Source organism: Manacus vitellinus, unplaced genomic scaffold (assembly GCF_001715985.3).
Source record: "Manacus vitellinus isolate BGI_N305 unplaced genomic scaffold, ASM171598v3 scaffold_5_pilon, whole genome shotgun sequence".
Lineage (NCBI taxonomy): Eukaryota > Metazoa > Chordata > Aves > Passeriformes > Pipridae > Manacus > Manacus vitellinus.
In genome coordinates, this window is record NW_021940682.1 from 20156022 (window position 1) to 20176644 (window position 20623).

The 20623-nt window shown below is 37.1% G+C and overlaps 1 protein-coding gene across 2 annotated transcripts in view; it reads right to left on the reverse strand.

The window, feature by feature from the left end:
• The window catches only part of SCYL2 (SCY1 like pseudokinase 2), a 31765-nt gene extending 16332 nt beyond the window's left edge, over positions 1-15433 (reverse strand). For both annotated transcript variants that reach the window (XM_008920238.3, XM_018080595.2), the window contains exons 1-8: positions 15233-15433; positions 9085-9242; positions 6307-6451; positions 5523-5672; positions 4682-4903; positions 3690-3806; positions 2263-2388; positions 593-769 (exon numbers count right to left, since the gene is read on the reverse strand). In XM_008920238.3, the coding sequence (XP_008918486.3) occupies positions 593-769; positions 2263-2388; positions 3690-3806; positions 4682-4903; positions 5523-5672; positions 6307-6451; positions 9085-9242; positions 15233-15409 (1272 nt within the window). In that variant the 5' untranslated portion in view covers positions 15410-15433. The remainder of the gene's footprint in view (positions 1-592; positions 770-2262; positions 2389-3689; positions 3807-4681; positions 4904-5522; positions 5673-6306; positions 6452-9084; positions 9243-15232) is intronic.
• Positions 15434-20623: the final 5190 nt, after the last annotated feature.

A 20623-nucleotide genomic window follows, 5' to 3' on the forward strand; every position in this document is an offset into this window, starting at 1 on the left:
TTACAGTAACAATGGTGTCTTACTACTTTTATGCATTTAAACTACAGTGAAAAGAGCATAATTATCTTACATATCACATTTGACATACAGAATTAAACAAATTTCACAAATTTGTGCACAACCCTCAAATAAACACTGTTCTTATTATCATGGATAAACAGCAATTCTAAGAGAGTGCTAGAGTTACAATTTTTTCACCCCATGATCCCAATGTCAGCAATCTGGACACACACAAAAATAAAAATCATGGGTACAGCTTGCTCAGATTGGCTAGATAAGTGATAAAATGCTTATAAGTATACCTTCTACAATCAACCAAAACCAAGAATTGAGTGGTATGTTAAATGTTTCCTTTTCTGCTTCTCTAATCTCCTTAACAAATATACCCTCAAAAAATTCATCTGAAAAAGCAGAGGCTTTGTATATTTCCTGGAAAAATCTATTTTGCATGAATCAAGACTGACTGCTTGGACAACTACAGACAGGTTGGGCAATATGTGTGAAGCTGGAAAAGGCAAATAGAACAATTAGTCATTTTCAGAAGAAAAAACCACCAAAGGGAAAAATTGTAATCTGAACAATATTAACATACCTGGATTGGTTCTTGCTGCTTAAAAACAGGACCAAGATCAGGCAGTATAAGCCTGACATACTCCTCTTTGGTACATTCCTCAGCAATTAAGAGAACATTAGGCAAGACGAAGGGTACCATATCAGGATTCACAAATTCAGAAGTCAAGCAAGGCAAAATTCGCTGAATTATAACACGCTAAAAGAAAAAAAAAAATACAACAAAAAACCAAGTATGCCTCATGTTGTACTGCACTGCAGTAAGTCACCACTGTGCCAGCTCAGCAGCTTCTGTGTTAACCCAATATTTACAAAAAAGCAGACAGACAATTTTCAGTTTTGAAGTCTTATTTTCACAGTATACTGCAGCTAATTTATACTGTGCTACCCTGGTTACTTTTCTGTTAGCATTCAAAACATAACTGGAGACTTTAACAACTGTGAAGCTCAACAAAGCAACAAACTGTACAACAAACTCAACAAAGTAATAAACTATACAGAAAAAAGGACTTTCAACCACATAAATGAATTAAGAAAACTTTATTCTATATGCTTTCTTTAAAAAGACCCTTTAAAAAGACCCTACCACCCCCAGAAAATAATCCCTTTTTCTGTTCCCCATCATTCACTCATCAAACACATAATGATACTATACTTCCCAGTAAAACTCCAGGTACATTCCCTAAATAGGATTTTGTTGATGAAACAGGTATTTGCACTGTGGATGTCTACTGCAGAGTCAGACATCCTTAAATGCTTTTCAAGTCAATAAACAGAAATATACAGTTCAAGGGCACAGTCACTTCCCTCATAGAACATACTTTCAAGACAGGAAAAGAAAAAAAGAATGCCCTGAAGATGATTAGGTCAGTCTGTGGCTGCCTAAAGTTAAGTGAAATGCATGCCATCTATTTTCAAATTCAAAGCAGTAACCATTTCTGATCAAAGGAGAAAATTACTAAATTAAAAAGAAGAGAGTATTAAACATGAAGTCTGAATTTTGCACTGTGTAGTGCAAAACAGAATTAAAGAAATTTAATGCAACAGTTGAGAAGCTCCCTTATTCCATTAGGTATTAAACTAATACTATTTTTCTATCACATATGCATTATGGCTTATATAAATTAAAGTATACTATAAAAGGAAAAGGAGCGAGTCTAGACATAGTGTCTAACAGCACACAGAAGAAATCTGTAATGACAGGCATTTGCCTTTGAGATTTCTGGGCACTGTCAGCACAATAAAGCACTTAGTCTATTAAGGGAAGGAAGCTTTAGACTATTCAACATTAAAGTACTGCCTTGCTATGAAAAAAACTTGAAACAATCTTATTGGGAGAAAAGGCAGCAAGATGACTTCCAAGAGCTATGATAGTACCTGGAAACAAAGGGAAAGCCTTGTAAGTGAAGACAGCTTGCCTTTAAACTGGGGTGAACTACAACAGGACATGCAAATGATGGTTCCTTACACATATTGATAGCATGATTTGCCATTTTCCATTTAAAGTATTATTTAAAGCTGAGGAGTATTTCCAAACTAGTTGTTTTCTAATCTCCCTTTCTTTCCTACTGCTCTATTCTGACAGTCTACTATGGTACAATACCAAAGAAATTCCAGCTTCCAAAAATCAGAATGCTAATAGATGTTCACATATTTTCTAACTCGTTATTTCAAGACATCGTTCAAACATACCTTGGGTAGTTTTGGCAGAACCTTTGGTAGTCCTTTAAAAAACTGTGATTTCTGCAGGTTATCCCTTTGAAATAATGAATCAAAATATTGAAGTGTCATTGCTCCTACATCATCGAAGAATGGTATCTAAAGATAAGATTAAAAGTTTGTGATCTGGAGGGAGACGACACTGACACTGCTACAATAATTCCAAAACATAATCATCTATTTACATTTTCAATGCCCTATAGGAAACCTTTAAAATGACACATCTGCGACTAAAAATGAGAACATTTTTAGACACCAAGTAATATAATATTCACAGATACAGGTTGATTCAGACAGAATTTTCCTGGTATTTTTCAAAAACCCATGTATGTTATGTGCACCTAAGTTAACTTACTGTATATGAAATAATGTTTAGTCTACAGAAAAATGTAATGAAAAGTAAAAACTTCGATTAAAAGTTCTCCTAGGAATAATCATGCTATTTAATATTACAGTAAGGGATTACCTATTAGATCACAGAGATCTAGCTACCACCCCTGGAAACTCTAGGAAACCCTGGAAGCTCTAATATCTCTACTCTACACTTCAGTGTGCAGTGTACCTGTAGCAAAAGAGACTTAACATCTTTATAAAACCATACTGCTTAATACAACCATTTACAGATTTGTTTTATTCCTTCAGACAAGTGAGTTGATACTGGAGAAATATTTGCCGATTCCCTCACTTGCCATCTTTCAGCATATATGCTGACAGAAGTCATTACCTGCTCCCCCTCTCTTCTGCACTCACTATTTCTTCCAACTGTTAAAACATTGATTTCTCTCTCTGCGTACAATCTTTTTATATGACAGCAAAAGAATAAAATTATTTAGCAAAGCAAATCTATAAACAGAAACCTGAAAGGCTATCAGATATAAGAAAAAGGAGTATAAGACAAAGGAAAAACCAGGCTTTAAAGTTCTACTTTCAGATAGGAAAGAAGAGCAACAGTTTGTCAAATGAAAACTTACATTATCCTACTTGCAATTAATTTCTGAATATACTTTATTCTTCTGCATATTTAAATCATAAGACAAAAGTTAATCCTTACATTTATAGCCCTTGATCATTTTATCGTTTCAAAATCCTTCCAATACAGTTTTAAATACTGAATTGTATAAAAATACAGCATAGAGAAGCTTCCAACTGTATTGGAAAGGAGTAAAACAGTGTTGCACTGAATAATTATTCTAAATTCTGTCTCAGTACCCACTTTTTCTATATAAACAAAGGTCAGCATAAGGACAACTTCTGGCATCAACAAACATTATTTCCGAAATAGTTCAAAAACATTTAACATTTCAACTAAAATGATTAACAAAAACCACTTTAAAATAGATCTACACATCCAACACTATTTCCCCTCTATCCTATGGCTACTTTATTTTCCATGAACTGACCTTAGTCATTTGATCTGCGTCTGGTCTGACTGCTGGAGCTACATTTAAGAGTAGCTTTACATGTTCACGCACCTCCTCTGGTATATTCTGAAGAGTAGTGGAGCTTAAACGGCTCAGCTGCGTAAGTAATTTAAGCACATGCACCATGAAGTCACAAAATCCTGTATATAACTATTTCCAGTATACAACAGGACTATACTTGATGGTTTTTCTACCCACACCTTTGATATCCCTCCCGTCTCCCCTTCTATAACCCATTTGTTTCTGAGTCCTCATAGTCTTCTCTGTTTCCCCACAGTCTAGCTGTTTCAGGTTCCATTCCACTATTTTCAACTTCCCATTGTTCAGGTTATCAGAGAACACAAACATGGTATCTTTAAACAGGCAAATGTCATTCCATGAGGTGTTGTCTGCGAACATTAAAACACAGGGCACATAGCTACAGCAATGGGCACCCAAAGAAGTTACAACAAAGGCAGGCTGCATATGAATGGACATTATGTCATCTGATCCAATTAACTGCTTAAACCATGACACTGTCTTCTGTTAATGTGCACAGTCCACAAAGAATGCAAAATATTGGACTATGTGGATACCAATTACAACGTCAAGTGATCAAGTCACTCCAAACTCAGCCCTCTTTCAATGGTCCTACATAGGTAATTCACTGCCATGTTTCATACTGTTCACTCCAACAAGTAAACATTATTCCACAAGACCAGTATTCAACAGGTTTACAGAGAATTCAGATGAAAAATGCAATCTGTAGTTTATAAAGTTGGTACATGTAACCTTCTCTAGATATGTTTTTATTTCCCATATTTTTCTAGGATTCTTTTTTTCTTGTTATAATGACAGTATGCAAGGCAAGATACCGTTATCAGATGGTTTATGTTGAAGCACTGATACAGTGTTCTACATATTTAAATCTATTTTAAAACAATAACTTTTCAAATATGAAAATCAATGAATAATAGTCACAAATAGAATACCTGATCCAGCTGTCTACTAAAGCTTTTATAAATATCTTGCTTGTTGACCTCAAAAATTGGTTTCCCTTTATTAAACACTGCATACATAACAGCTCCTAGAGAGTACATATCACTGGCTGTCTCACAGCTCACAGACAGAATATATTCTGGTGCCAGATACTCAGGATTTGGAAGACACAAGGATGGCAAATTTGGATCCCATTCCTTACAAGGGAACTTTGGCTACAAGAGAAGGAAGAAAAGTAAAAGAAAGTACATTTATTAGGGATTTTTAAAGACTATTTTCAATAAGAAACTCAAGCAGCAAAAAACAACTAAGCTACTCAAATCCAATTATGAATCAAACAGAATTAGAGTAAGGCAAAACTGTTAAGAATCTCTGTCTGTAGCTTAGAGTGATTACCTGATGCATTTAAGTCTGAATATTAGAGCTGGGAACTGTAATGTAAAAATCAAAGCACCTCTGCAAGAGAGAAACATAAGCTATGATGGAAATTCATTGCAGGAGGTAGTAATCAGGCACTGAGTGGATGCAATAGATTAAATTAGGTAGCTTTGCATGTCATCCAACATGCAGGTGAGCACAAGTGGTATAGGCTTCAGCCTCTGTCTGAAAACACCACTAGTCTATTTTGACTCCACTGAGCCAACACAGACTCTTTTTCTGTGATGACCAAATGCAGCAATTAAATCCAGACCTGTGCCATATGTTCAAAATTCCTGCCAACAAAATACAGAGGTGAATATTAAATGATTCTGTACTGGAACGCAAGGTCATGAAACTGGTTTCAGACAAAGATCTGAATTTGAAATTTACTGATGATAAATACAAAATTATTACCTCCTGTTCAGATGGATTTGTTGATTGGATGCAAAAATCAAAGCCCATAATTTTCCATGCTCCACTCTTATTCAAAATTATATTTTCAGGAGTAATATTTCCATGGACCATTTTCACACTACTGTGCAAAAATGACAAGCCTTCAGAAACCTGTTAATAAAAGATTGTTATTTCAGGTTAAGTATTTCCCCAAACATCCTGTAAGACATTTCTAAAAATTCTGTTCCTACGGTCACAATTAAATTCATAAATTAACTAAGAAACAATTTTTCACCACTATTTTAGCCTATGTCTTGGAAACTACGCATGGAGAAAATTAAACACAGATGGGTAATTAGCAGATGAGATTACTAACGTCCATCACAGCATAAGTGTGGTGGTGCATTCCCCCCTCCCCTCAGGCCACACTATGATCTCAGAAGAACAAAAATGCTTTACAAAGTTGATCAGTATATTCACCAAACAAAACTTAGGAGCTACTGGTCCTCCACAGAAGGTAAAGTTTCACATAGAGGAGAGACAGCTGTAGCATGGACATTTATACGGAAAATAAAAATTAATTGAATTTTGTGTTTTACATGTCAAAATAAGCAAAAAAGAGTAGTAACTTAGAGCCTCCAGCGTTAATCCTCTCTCCCACTTAGACTGATCAGGGCACTATTATCTCTCACTTTGCAATTATTTGATTTACTAGAGGTAGACAAAACTTTGTCAGTTTACAGACTTCATAAAAAAATTATTAATACTAAATGCACATGAAAATTGTACGGGCAACCTGTCATACCTGAAGCAAACCATATTTGGTCTCCACATCATAAAGTTTGTATTCTTTAATATCAGATGGTAAAGGAGAAGGTAGGTTGTCCCAGTTGCCAAGAACATTAGCTAAACTTGCACAGACTGGTTCTGTACAAAATGCCAAGCAATCCCTGTATAGGAAATGCATTAAAGAATTTCTTGTAAGTAAATGTAATAAGTCCCCTGATTGTGAATAAAGAACCACGCAAACATCATACTATATATTACCAGTGCACTTGGTGCTACCAAAAACCATATTGTATTTCAGGTTTTGAATTCTTATAATATTATACTAAAGAGAAATATATCAATACCTGAAGTATTAAAAAAATACTAGAATTAAGTTATTTTATTTTCTAATATTCACATAAATCACTAATGATACACACAGTGCTTCATAAAAAGTTTTAACAAAAAAAAGACATTCTTGTCCTGATCCAAGATCAAGCAAATAAGTTTTACTACTATTAAGACTTGTAAAATCAGGCTTTTACCCGTGCCTAAAATTGACATGTCCCTGATTGAAGCAATACTTAATGTGTTCAATGATCAGAAACAAAATTAATATAATATAAAGTAGCACCTGAATATTCTTTTTCTTTGCAGAGTAGTAGAAAAGAAGAGCTACAAACACAAATACACTTGTTGTATGAACTGCAGTTTGCATGTGAAGTGACTGTTTTCTAAGTTGTTTTATCGATTCTTTTCTTCATGTAAAACTACTGGTCTTATTTATGCATTTTTGTGCCAACTGTGTTTGAAGCAAACTTCTGCACACATAACACTGTGCTTCAAAATTCCAAATTTCTAAATTGATCCTGAAACCAATATATGTCTTAGTTTCCCAAACTCCAACACAGAGTCATTCTTTATATCCACATTCTTTATACTGGTCTGCACACTGGTGGAGGTCCTGGACAGTCATTACAAATCACTTCCTAATTGTTTTAAAGTTTTTTTTTGGAGAAAGCATTACATGGATGGTAGCACACATACATGCTTTAAGGACAATTAATTCATGAGAACACTAAATACTGCATAGCATGAATAGAGAGAACAGACACCAAGTAACAGTAACAAAGATATATTTTTGAATATAAAGTTGCAGGCAAGAAGACAGAACCTAAATTTTTGTTCTTTCCACAAAAATATCACAATGTCTCAGCATGGATCTCCCACATACTTTTAAAGTATTTTAATAATTAACAAGCTTGGTCTTTGAGGTAAAATAAGGCTGCTGAAACATGCAAACCTCCTATTACTCATCAGATTTTAGTTTTATCTACTGCTTCTCTAAAGGAAAAACAACTGAAAAGTAAAATATACTAAATCATAGGTGTCAGTCAACCTGACAGAACTTCTTTGCTTGGTTTCCTCCCTACCATTCTGTTAATGACATACCTTTCACATGTCTATTAGCACAACCAGGGCTATAAAAGTTGTTTCTGTTGAAATCACAAAGAAGAATCAGAGCACAGAAAGACAGTGTCGTTCATTTTCAATCTGACTTCAACTTTACCACAGAGCTTATACATCTAGTTATGGTTGAGGGCATGGATGATAGAAAATACCTAGGGAACTATTCAGTGGTTTTCATAGCATAAACTCTGTGATTACTGTTGTTTTGAGGGAATAAAAGGACGAGTGTTTATTTTCTGCTTTAGAAGCTAATTAAAGGCTCCAAACCAACGTAATGGAAGGATGCAATAAATCTAATTAGAGTAACTGAATATTGCAAAAGCTGATGTCTGCTATACAGTGTAGCTTCTCTAACGGTTCCTGAATAATATCAGAATGAAATTAATAGTAGGATAAAAAAAAAGAAAACACTTTAAAAATAAAAATGATGCCCAAAACCACATATGCTTTTTACAGGGAAACAATGTAACAAATTGAATGTCTTGTAAATTATCTGGGACTCCTCACACTACTATTTTTAATGGGTAGCAATGATATCATGAGTTAACTTTCAACTTGTTTGTTTAATCCTTTTCTCCAATAACAAGTTAGATATAGATGAATATTGGTTACCAGCTTTGTTAATGGAATTAACTGACAAGTTGCAAGTAAACATATTCATATTAAATATTTAGTATAAATAAGGAGCTATTCATTATATAAATGCATGTAAAGATCTATACATCATTATATATATTATATAAATATAATTATATTGAATACCAATAATTTGTAGTAGACACATGCTATTAATAGTGGGAAAACTACCTACACACTAGGGTCAGAAAGATATGGTCTTTCTTTCTTTCTCTACTTCAACTGTGCAGGTACATCAAGTATCCATTTGCCCCATAAAGGAGGAATAAAGTGTTCAACAGTTCAACACAAGTGTATGTTACTTGGGAGACACAAAAGAAAAAGACCAGGTACAGTGTCTCCAGAAGGAGCCCATGACAGATTTCTTCAAGAATAGGTGCTCTGGGAAGACCTGAAATTCTAAATAAATCTTGTAGCATGCTTGCACAACGTTACACATACAAATATTCTAAGCAAACCTTTCTTTTATGAATCCCCTCCAAAAACCGTTACGTCACTTTCTACCACAGCAAGCAACTGGACGGGTTTTGTGCTTCCGGTGTTTCTACCAGTAGCTGAGTGTGCTGAGTATAGAAAGAACAATTCTCCTATGAATAAATACAGTAAACTTGAATCTCATCACATGTGTGGGTTCAGTGTTCCAGATATTTTACATCCAATACCAAAACAATGATTAAAAATGTCTCTTCTCAACTTTACTAGAGCTTACCTAGATTCTTCCAATGGATGTTGAACAGTAAGTAGTCGAGGGTGTCGAAGCCTGGTCAGCTGTTGAACACCTCGTTTTAAAGACTCAATAATCTGATCTTTTTCAAATTTTTGATACTTGTCTATTAGCTTCTTATCAAAGACAAAAACAGCCACTTCCTAGAAATAATCAACAGAAGTTAATCAGTATATAACATAGCCAAAACCCAAGCCTATACACAATTACACACACACACAAATTTTTTGATTCAACAGTACAATGCCACAAATACAATAAACAAACAAAAAAACTTATTGTTCTTACTTTGTCCCAGTCATGGGACAGGTTACTGTATATAACCTCTAAAGTATGTACTTTAAGAGTTAAGGTACTAATGCTCCTGATTTTGCAAATAGTAATACATAAACTATACCCACTAACTACACAGCGACAAAGCAGCAGATGCATAGGACAGAAATCAGCTTGATTTTAAGTAGATGAAAGCATTTACATCAACTATGAACAGTTAAAATATTCTGAGTGTATATGCAGTCATTTGGCATTAAATATATCAAGTGGAGCTTTATTAAACCAGATCCTGTCTCAGTGTTCTGCCCCAAACCAGTACAATCTATATTAAACTAAACTTTCATTAGAAATAATTTATAGTCACAGTAATCTATTAATCTGATCAGACCATTCACATGATAGAACATTAAGAATTTTTTAATGCTTAAAGATGTGTGAAAAGAAGTCACAGAAATGTTAAACCAGAGAAAACCTCTCCAACCTCTGCAATGGAGTGAGAGAAAATCAAGTTTATATTTATATGAAACCTTGAAATTACAGAGGTCAATGTGAAATTAAAAACTACATTACATCACCATCTTGGAAGTCATTAAAGAGAAGTATATCAATTGACAAAAAAAAGGAATTAAAATCGCTATCATGAAACAGTGACTTTTATATGCTGTACAACAGCATTATGAATAATAATAAATGTTAGAAACAACAAAAAAATATGAAAACACAGTTTTCAGTCCCAAGAGGAACTCTATGCTCTTCTACTGCACATTTTATAACCATTACTCTAATTAAAATCTCACAGGAGAAGTTACATTATTAATTTAAAAACCCTAAAAACTTCTAGAAATAGTCTATATAAAATAAGAAATTCAGCCCAATACACAAAAAGTTGGTTTTTAGCTGGTTTCATTAAGCCATTAGCAGGTGAACACCTATAACTAACTGAATTAAGTACACTTTTCCTGCTTCTATCCATACTGGCTCCCTGATCAAGCTCTAAGTGTGATGGATGAAATATTAACATTGACACAAGGCAGAGAGGAACCAGCGATGGGGATGAAAGACATACATTGAGTAGGACATGACCAATAACAAAATTTCAAACCAAGATGGTACTTCTGAAAGCACTTCTGTTTGATGGTAAGTTAAAAGAATCAGAAAGTGAGTATTTAAATTGGACAGCATAAGACATGAGTTATGGTTTGAATACTTTATGATGGCTCTAAGTTCTATTGGTGCTTGATGCAATCCTACGTGGTTTGTTTGAACTCATCATTCCCTGCAGCTGGAAGGACAGAAGAGAACACAATTTGTGCTCCAGATCCCCTGACCAGTTGACCCAAGGCCCTTTGGTTCCCCTTGACTATCCATAGCCTTCTTGTTGAGACTTGGTTGGTACCCACCTGGAAACCAGTAGTGGGGAGTAACCAGTGGGCTGTACCAGACTGGGAAGTTTCTTCATGATGTCTCTTACCCAGGCCCCAGGGAGGCAACACACCTCCCTGTGGGTTGTCTGGTTGACATACTGGGCCGTCAATGCCTCTCAAAAGGAAGTCACAAATGACTACTATACTTTTTTTCTTAATTGAGGAAGTGATGTGGGGGGTTGGTTGCCTTGCCCTAGGCAACTCCTCCATGCCAGAAGAACCTTTATCTACATTCTCATTTCCCTGATCCTCAGATTCCAGAGCCTCATATCAATGGTATAAGTGCACCGGGAAAGCTAAGGTAGGTTGGCAGGGAATTCACCTGCCACGCTGAGCAGAAGCCTGTTTCCACTCCCCTCAGTCTCTAAGGTCCCCTCCTTCTGCCCAGTGGTGAGAGGGTAGGGGATTCATTACTTCTTGTGAAGTAGAGGGCAGGTTCATTTGTCTAAAGTATGGCAGGGTATGGCTCCACTAGTCAATCTCTTCCTCAGAGTCCCTAATACTTCTTAGTCTTTCTACTTGATCTCAGCTCCACCACTAGGCTGAGCAGATTGTTGACTTGATTGCACCTCACGCAGCTGTTCTCTCTGTTGCCCTCCAAGAGCAGCACAAATTTTCTTGTTTTTCTTCGTATTTTCTGTCCTCAGCCTGCTGGGGATAGGGAAGTGAGTGAGTAGCTGTGTGGGCGCTTGGTTGCTGGCTAGGGTTAACCTGCGACATCCTCCCAGACTATTTGCAATCCCGAAATCTTAATGAAACATGCACCAGTTTGAAACACACATTGACAGTTTAAAATACGTGTCCTTATTTACCCACATAAACACCTTTCAAACTAAAGAGAATGCAAAAATCCTGCTCCTATCTTAGCCAATGCAACTACTACAAAAAGAGAAAGAAAGGGGGAAAGAGGGAGAAATAATTTTTTCCAATCAAAAGAAGGCAACCAGGCAACCAAGGTGTGCGCCCCTTTCTCTCCTGACCCCAAGAGGAAGGCAAACATTCAAAAAGAAAATGGGTTTGTGTGTCAAAAGAGATGCAAACAAAACTAGAAATTATTTCTGAAGTAAAGACTCCAAAATCTGCAGAAATGTAATGATATCGGAACAATATCTCTTCCTATTGATCCCACTGGATATTGAGGAAGCATGTTAATAAAACATGTAAAATATTCAAGCACTATATATTACAGAAACTCAAATACTGAAATTTTAAATAGCATGGAGTAATAATGACAGCATCTAAGCACAGAACATGGAAGCAAAAAAACCAACTCCACAAAATGTTTAATAAATATAGTTCACCATCTATCCTGCGAACTGAATTAATGTAGCGCTCTCATGGAAAAAACTCAAATTTGATCATGTTAAAAACTAAATTGTAAACACAAAAGCAAAGGAAATTTAAAGGTAGCAGTCAAAGTGCTTGATTTTAGAAATTTTATGTTTGCTTTCTCTTTCATTTTTGTCCTCTATTTTACTCATATGCACTCACACATTTTTTAAATGAAAAATTAAATGTAACTCAACATGCAAACACATGATATTTTACCAAAGCCTCCCACTGAGATAAGCAAAACAGTCTCTGAACTAAAACACTGGAAAGCATTCCAATATTACTCTGGTCTTTTGCCAGAAAAAGATTTTCCTCCCTCTTTTGGGGGCTTTATTTTCTATAAGCTTGTCAATGTTTTTTTATAACCCTACTTTCCCTCTAGTTTCTTTCAGTGATAAGGTATGCAATATAACTATTTCAATTTTAAAATTTATCAGCCTTTAAAGTATGAACAGGAAGCTTTAAGTTCAAAGTTACTATATGCACAGGCAAAACAACAAAAAGTTGACTTACCTACCTACCATAATACATTAGTACTACCACAATAAAAGTTAAACACAACTACAGTAGTCTGGAAGTGCAAATCATTATTTAATGAATTCTGCTAGTTTTACAACCGAGCTGCCAACAAGAACTTGGTGACCTCACCCCATCTATTCATGAGTGCACTTTCAGACACAGAAGCAAAAGAAAGGACAAGTGCCATATTATGCCAGAAAACATATAAAGACTAAGTTAATTAATCCAAGATGAGCTGAAATGCATACTGTAAAATTATATGCCTATATATAACCAGAGAGTCATAAATCTTTCAAACAAACAGCAGCAAACCAGCTACAGTATAGAACCAGATAAACATATGCACACAGGTAAGTAATTTCCTCACATTCTGTTAGGTTCAGTCACCTACAAAGTAAGCAAGAAAAGACAAAGTACATTAAAAGAACCCACACAAACATTCAGAAATCCTGGAGAAACAACTAGCAGGAACCAGGACGAACTCAGAAAAAAAGAATACAATCATAGATATCCACTGTCACCAGAGATGGAATATTTGTAACTGTCCACTGACAAATTCATCCTGAAAACAAAGATTTCTGATGGGATCTGTTGTACAGCTACAGACTCCAAATTTAGCTGTTTTATCTGGCTACAATGACTTAAACTATTACTTGTGTTGTTGTAAAGTCACAACAACCTGGGCAATTAAGCCCTTATATCCTGCTTCTCTGAATACAATACACATTTACTGCAAAAAAAGCTAAAAGCTTGTAGCTTCAAGTTAGCTATACACACTTGCAATACAGTAAATATGTGCATCACTTCACAAAAGTGACTGCTACCCCTTGGAGAATGACAGCCAGCCACTTCCATACTGCCCAGCAAACATTCAAAAGGTACACGTGAAAGAAATAAAAAGTTTATATTAAAGAATAGATATACCGCATTACAACACACCATAAACTGTTTGCATTGCTGCACAGTTTTGTTGTGCAATGGCCAACAGAATGTTGTCATGATGTTACCTAACTGGTAATATTAATAATGAATGGTAACTTCATGTCAAATCAGCAGCCACCTAAAATTCCCAGCAGTACAACTGCTGTTGTATTTTTAATGACCAATGATGGCACACAAATGTACAGATGTTAGTCAGGGTTTACAGAGATACTGTAGGATCACATGTGGTAACAACTGAACTAAAGCTCCATAAAATAATTGGTCAGAACACCCAGTCAAAGCTTGAAAAACATGATCAACAGGTACCCAATTACATATATTCTGTACATACACAAGGGAAGAAACTTGCTACAACTCTCCAGAACTTAAAGCTACACCTGCTACAGGTCAAATGCTTACTGGACACATAGATTGTATAAAACCTATCAAAACTACCATACTTCCAATGTTACCACTTATTTGTATAGTTGAGTAAGACCAAAAAAAGAGCCCTAACCAATTGGTATGTTGGGTAAACTCCATAAATACTAGATGCACAGAGCTCTGCAACAGCTAAACAGATGCTTCAAGATATGGCAAAAGTACCTGATTAAACATTATTCCAACACTGTCACAATCAGATCACACATTCTTCATAGATTATTTATTCTGCATATTATATCTCTCCTCTATTTGCTACAGTTTATTTTTCCATCATCTAATGGACTGTATATACATTTTCCAAAGTTATTCCTTTGTGTCCATTTCTTTTTGGTACATCTGAAGCAAGCTGATTCATTGTCTAAGTGACTTCACATCACTTCAGCATCAAGTTTAACTGAAGGCCACAATTTATTAACACTTCCATTTACATGCTGAAAATTCTACTTCCTCTCCAAGTTTGAAAAAAGACTTTTCACATTTCTCCAGTACAACAAAATAATTTTCTATAATAACAATCCTTAAACTCTGTTTTTGGCAAACCTTCTTCTAAAGTCACAATCCCATACTCATTTATACATGTGACTTCAAGTGAGTCAGAAGTTTGTGTATTAGTGCTCTAAACCCTAATACTTCAAGGAAACTAAAAGGGAACAATACTGATCTGAAATCAGCACAGAGAAGGCACAACCAACTTCCTCCACAACCTCCTCCACTATCCCATGCCTTCCTGTTACAGTATCTCATGACTTAACATTTCTAACGTTTCAATTTCTGTATGACAGCTGAGCAAAAAACTACAGTGTCTTTTGCTGACAACAAATGATGACATACTTCACAATTATTTTAAACTTAAAAAGCCAGTATTGCTGCCAAAAAAATGTTGCAAGGTACAACCAACTGGGGAGCCCATCCATGTTTAAAAAAAAACTCTTCCTTTTTGTCAGATCACTTTTAACTCAGATGAATTCTTGATCTTGGTCGCAAATTCTATGTTATGAATGCAGAACCACTTCTTTCTCCAGCAGTGAAAGCTTAAAGCAAATATCACCTACATAGCTGAGAACACTGTATTTAAATAGTGTTGAGGTTTTTGTTCCCCTTTGCTACTCTTAACCTTACTTTGCCCAGTTGGATTTTGGCTTTAACTGCCACTTACCAACTGCTATCTATCAATCTGTTATCTAATGCCTATAAATGCATGTCTTTACTTGATAACTCACCTGTTTTGTTGATTTTTTAGTTCCATTAAATATCTTCCATGCAAGACCATTACCTCCACTGGCAATATGACGGCCCACATCAAATTCCCTGGTAACAGGGTTTCCCATGACCGCACTGGTGACATCAGCCGTTACCTTTGTAACGGTACTCTTCAATTTATTCAGCATGGACTCCATGGTTTCAACTGTGCACCAACGTATTATCCTACAAAGACAAGAAAAAAACAAGGGGTCACAGTCCTCTCAATTTCTGCTAACGGAAGGTACATGTTGAACACTACAACTTCTAAGGATCCAATAGGATACAGGAGCAAGCCACAAAAAGAATAGTGAAATATAACTTCCAGGGCACATTCACACTGCATACATGTATCTGTGCCTGCATTCCTGTGGGATTATATGTCATTGCTTCTACTCCTCCTCAGAAACTTCTGAATCTCTTGACTGTTCTTCGTTAGATCTAACAAAGAAATTCAATCATTTCTTGAAAATGGGTAACTGAACAAAGCAGAGAATCTATATACTGTCCCCCTGACAGGAAATGTCCACACCTTGTGTATCAGTATAAATCAACAGAGAAACAAATCTGAAGGAAACCAGACTCCTTTATTTCCAGTGCTCATGGAACTACACATTTTCTGAAGGGAAGGATTACTTAAGATTCCAGACTAGCAAAATAATAGATGTGTATTATACAGATGACAAGCAAAAAAAAAAAAGTGTTCTTTCCTACACTGTGCTTTTCAAAATACAGGCTCAAAATTCAGTATTTTACCCATTAGATTGCTGGCATTACTATTTGTATGATCTAACTATTAATGAACTTAAGTATTAATGCAGGGGAAGGAAACAAGAAACCATCTTTTTATACTTTATCAAAATTGCACAAGGAAGTTTTTTTTACGTCCCTTTTCAAATTTAAGAGCTAAAAGACTCTGGCAGCTTCCAATTTAGTTCATCTTCCCCTGCAGTGTATACTTCCAGAGTTTCCTAAATTGTCATAAAAAAAAGTCTGACTTGCCTATTCTGTGAGACAGAAGTTCTGAAGCCTATGTCGCATTTATACAATTGTCTCTCTGATAATGTCTACACAAGAAGGAACAAAGACAGCAAACAAACCATGAAAAAATGAGATAGACACTCATCTTCCTTATCAGTGTGAGTAAAGATGAAGAGAGAATGCAAGAAGAAATTATTTCCAGGAGTCAGTGTCATGCAGTATATTCAAAAGCAACATTCAAGGATATTTCTTCAGTCTCTCTTTCAAATAAGGTGTAAAGAGCACTATTTCTTAAAGGTAAAATAAACCTAAAATAGCACATCAGCAAATATACTGAAATCTGCAGAAATACTTTTTTCAATTATGGCCTTATTTGTCTTATACTCAACTCATTGGCATACTATTGTGTAAAATTGCTTCTTTGAAAAATAGAGAATGTTATTGCTATCTAAATGGAAGCAACAAGATTCTGTTGTGATAAAGATGATGTTTACCAAGTCAAGGTAACAACAAAAGAAGCAAAAGGCATAACAAATAATCCAGTGAGCACAGACAAATCAGCCCAAATGTCCTTCTGATCAGATATGAGGTGCTTGCTTGTATGACCTAAAACTCTTTCCATGGTATTACACACATTTAAAAGGCAATATTTTAGTCTAAATAGGTTATCTGGTGTCTATCAATATATGCATTTACACCACAGCTTTTTCCCCATTCAAGACACAGATGGAGTTTGTTTCCTCTTCACAGCTCCTTAGTCCCAAAAAACCTGTAGCAACTTTCTTTTGACCTCTGTACACCTCAGTCAAACTTGATTAAAATCAACCACACTGACATTATTTGGACATGCACGCCTTCGCTCCCTGGTACTATTAATTCGATTGCATCAGAAATCTGGACAAATAATCAGATTAGTTTTAAAATGCAAATATAGGCTTTTTTTTTTTACAAAAAAGGCAATAAACATACTAAATAAAACTCCTTAAAAAGTTACGTGTGTTATGGAATAATTCGCTCCAGTGCAGTTGTGTGCAACAGCATAAGCCAAGCCCCAAGCAAACTTCAGCACAGCGCTGGAAGCAGCACAGTTATGCTGCTCTGCCTTAACTATTGCTGCAGTTATATTCCACCTTCACTATTCCCCCGTAGGAAAATGCAGAAATACATTAATGTTGTGGCTCCATAGGTACTTCTCCAATTTCCATGTCAGCTGAAGTGACATAACTTCGTTTGAAGAAATCAGACTAGGAGTTCTAAGAAAATATATTATAAAAAAAGACAGGAAATCCAACTGCAGAGACCTCAATCTTGCAAATACTCAAATTTAAATCAGAAACAGTAGTTATGACTTCAATAGGCCAACTCAGGAGCAGAAACAGATATGACTGCAAGCATGTTAAGGGTGGAGTTTGTTTTAATTGCGGGGACTGTGACTTTTAGATAAAAGAAACTGTGTCTGAAATCAACAAAATAATCTCCAGAATAACTACATACTTGTTTGGTATCTGATGTTTGGTTGAGAACATACCTGGAAATAAATTACCAAAACACAGAATTCCTTTATTAAGTAGTTTCATTACAGTATGTGACATTTTATTATTACAGTTTACTTTATAAATTGTGCTATGGAAAAGCACCTGAAACTCCTAACTTTGCAGCCCCAGACCAAACAGTTATTAGACACAAGCTAATGTCCCTGTATAAAGGAACTTTTCCCTAGCCTGATAAATGGTAGAAAAAAGGATCATGGAGTATTCTAAAAAGGAGCTATAGGCATTTCCAGCTCTCAGAGATTTTATTCTGCAGCTACTCTATGGGCATACTCTATATGCTAAAGGACTATAAAATCAATCCTAAGGAGTTTAAGATAATCACAAATCTAAATTTATTTGGTTTTAGATCTTGTGCTTTTTCCATTGTTTCATTCACTCCCAGCCATCGAACCTTCCCTAGCAGCAATGAAACACCATCTTGTGCTAGGATTCTCAAAACTATAAAAGGCTCTGCAAAAGTAACTGCGGATATATTATGAAGAAAATGCCTGTGTGTGCATGTTCAAATTTCTTTGTGTAATTCTGAAAGGGAGCTTCTCTACACAGGTGGTGGAAAAAAGGTGTTGTATTCAATAAATCAGAAGTACCCTCTGCTATGGGTGACAGACTAACTGCAGTGAGCAGCCTGGAAAAGCCACTAGGTGAGAATGTTAACAGCATTCCAGTGTTTGAAGCGTTAGAATCTGAAATTCAAGCCTGGTAGACCCTGTCCAACCTGTTCCTCTCCAACTTGACAGTATGCAAACTATTGTTTAATTTAGCTACTGAGCAAGGAGTACCATAAAACTTCCTTCTCAAAATAGCGAGGTTTAATGTTTACATCCATCAAACTGCAAATTTGTAGAAATTCTCATGTCAGCACTTGACTATAAGCTAATAGTACATTTTGCTCCATAAAAATAATTGCTATTACCAACTTCAGTAAAAACTCTATATTATGCCAACAAGAACAATGCACCTAGAAAATCCACGTGCCCCCCCAAATATCTGTTTTGTGTAGTATCTATGATACCACAAATCACGATAATTTAACCAGATGAGAAATATGCAACTTTAGTTCTCTACTGCAGGAAAACTGGTTTGTTTGGTTCTTTTAAGACTGGTCTGCTAATTCTAGAAAAATTAATATCCAAATGGCAATAAAGTCAGTCACCCACAATGAAATTTTCATTTAAAATTAAAAGATAATAAAAGAGACAAGTACAAAATCTGAAGAGCAACAGTGTTTGGACAAGCAATACAGGACATGCAACAAATGATTAAGAACTCTGATTTCTTCCTCTTCGAATTTCATGGGTAATATTAATGCTACTGATACTAAATCCATGAAACCTGGAACTAATCCTAAAAAAATCTGGATGATCAATGTGTCCTTTTAATGAATGCCCCTCACAACTGAAAAAGGGTTTTATCTTGATGTACATCAGCAATGATATGTCAGCATGATGAGGACAATCACTTAGCAAGGTAGTAAGCAACAACCAACACTGCACTAAGAAATGAGGCAAAATATCCAAAATGTTGAAATAAAGGCTGTTGAAATCCAAAACAAAGATTCCCCACCATTCTTCAATTCTCACTCATCTAAAACAATTAACTGCAAGATGTAAATCCATTAATTTATGTTTGAACTAATTCAGGATATAGGTGCATACCGTACAGCACTGCAGTGTACATCCTACCACTATTTTGACTATAATAAGCCTGGATTCCTCTTTGGGAACCAAGGCAACAGGCAGGTGCATGGGTACTTCATGCCACCCAACCCCATCCTATCCATCTGTCCCAAATCAGGATGAATTCATAGAAAAAATAAATGCCGGAAAATCTGAGTCACACCAAACAAAAGGAGAAAACCCCAACATTTTTCAGGCACAACCAACCTTTTGCATTTGTTATAAAAACAACGGGAAGACCAAATGCAATGAAGCACTGTGCACGGGCTAACTGCCCTCACTGCAAATCACCTTCGTGACTTTTATTCCCCATTTCGGTACCGAGCTGCAGCTGAATCCCTAACGAACACTCACGGTACGAGATCCACGAACGGGGATCTGCCACCTGCCGACAGGCGAAACTCAGCCTATACGCTGCACAAACCCCAGGACAGCCTCATAAGGGCCAGTCCTCCGGGCAAAGTATTTACTGTATTTACAGCGAGCCCGGGCTCGCACCGCTCCTAGCGCGCGGGACTTCGCTCGTCCTCGCGGGGCCGTGCCCGCTTCGGCTCCGCGGGCAGCCGAAAGGCAGCGCGCTCGGCGGTGGCGGCCGGCGGCACAGGCGCAGGTGACCCGCGACCCGCCGGCTCGGCAGCTCAGCGCTCCCGCCGGGCCTGCCCGCGCAGCGATCGCGCATCCAGACGGCCTTCCCTCACCCCTTCGCGCTGGCACCGGGACGAGCCCGCCGCCCCCGCCCCGGAAGCCGCCGGCCTGCCGCTCGCGCATACTACCAAGCACGGCAGCCGCTCCTGGCCCCGGCTCGCAGCTCTCCTGAGCCCTGGAAGCTGCCAACACGGTCCGGCGCCCGTTCGCCTGTGGGCCGCGGGCCGCCTGTCACGCCGGCTCCGTCTCTGCGCCCGCCCGTCCCGCTTGCAGCTACTCATAGCGACTAGGCGGCGCAGAGCGGCGGGGCGGGAGCGGCCGGAGCGCGGTCACTTCCGAACCGCGGGGCGGTGCTGGCCGGGCGGGGCCGGCGGCGGAATGACGCGCTCCGCCGGCTTCCGCAACGGCCCGCGAGCCATGGGGGGTATTGAACTCCGCGCTCAGGAGATCCGTCGGAGCGAGTTGGACCGAGGGGGAGCGGCGGCGGCAGGTGGGTAACGAGCGTCGTCCCCGCCTC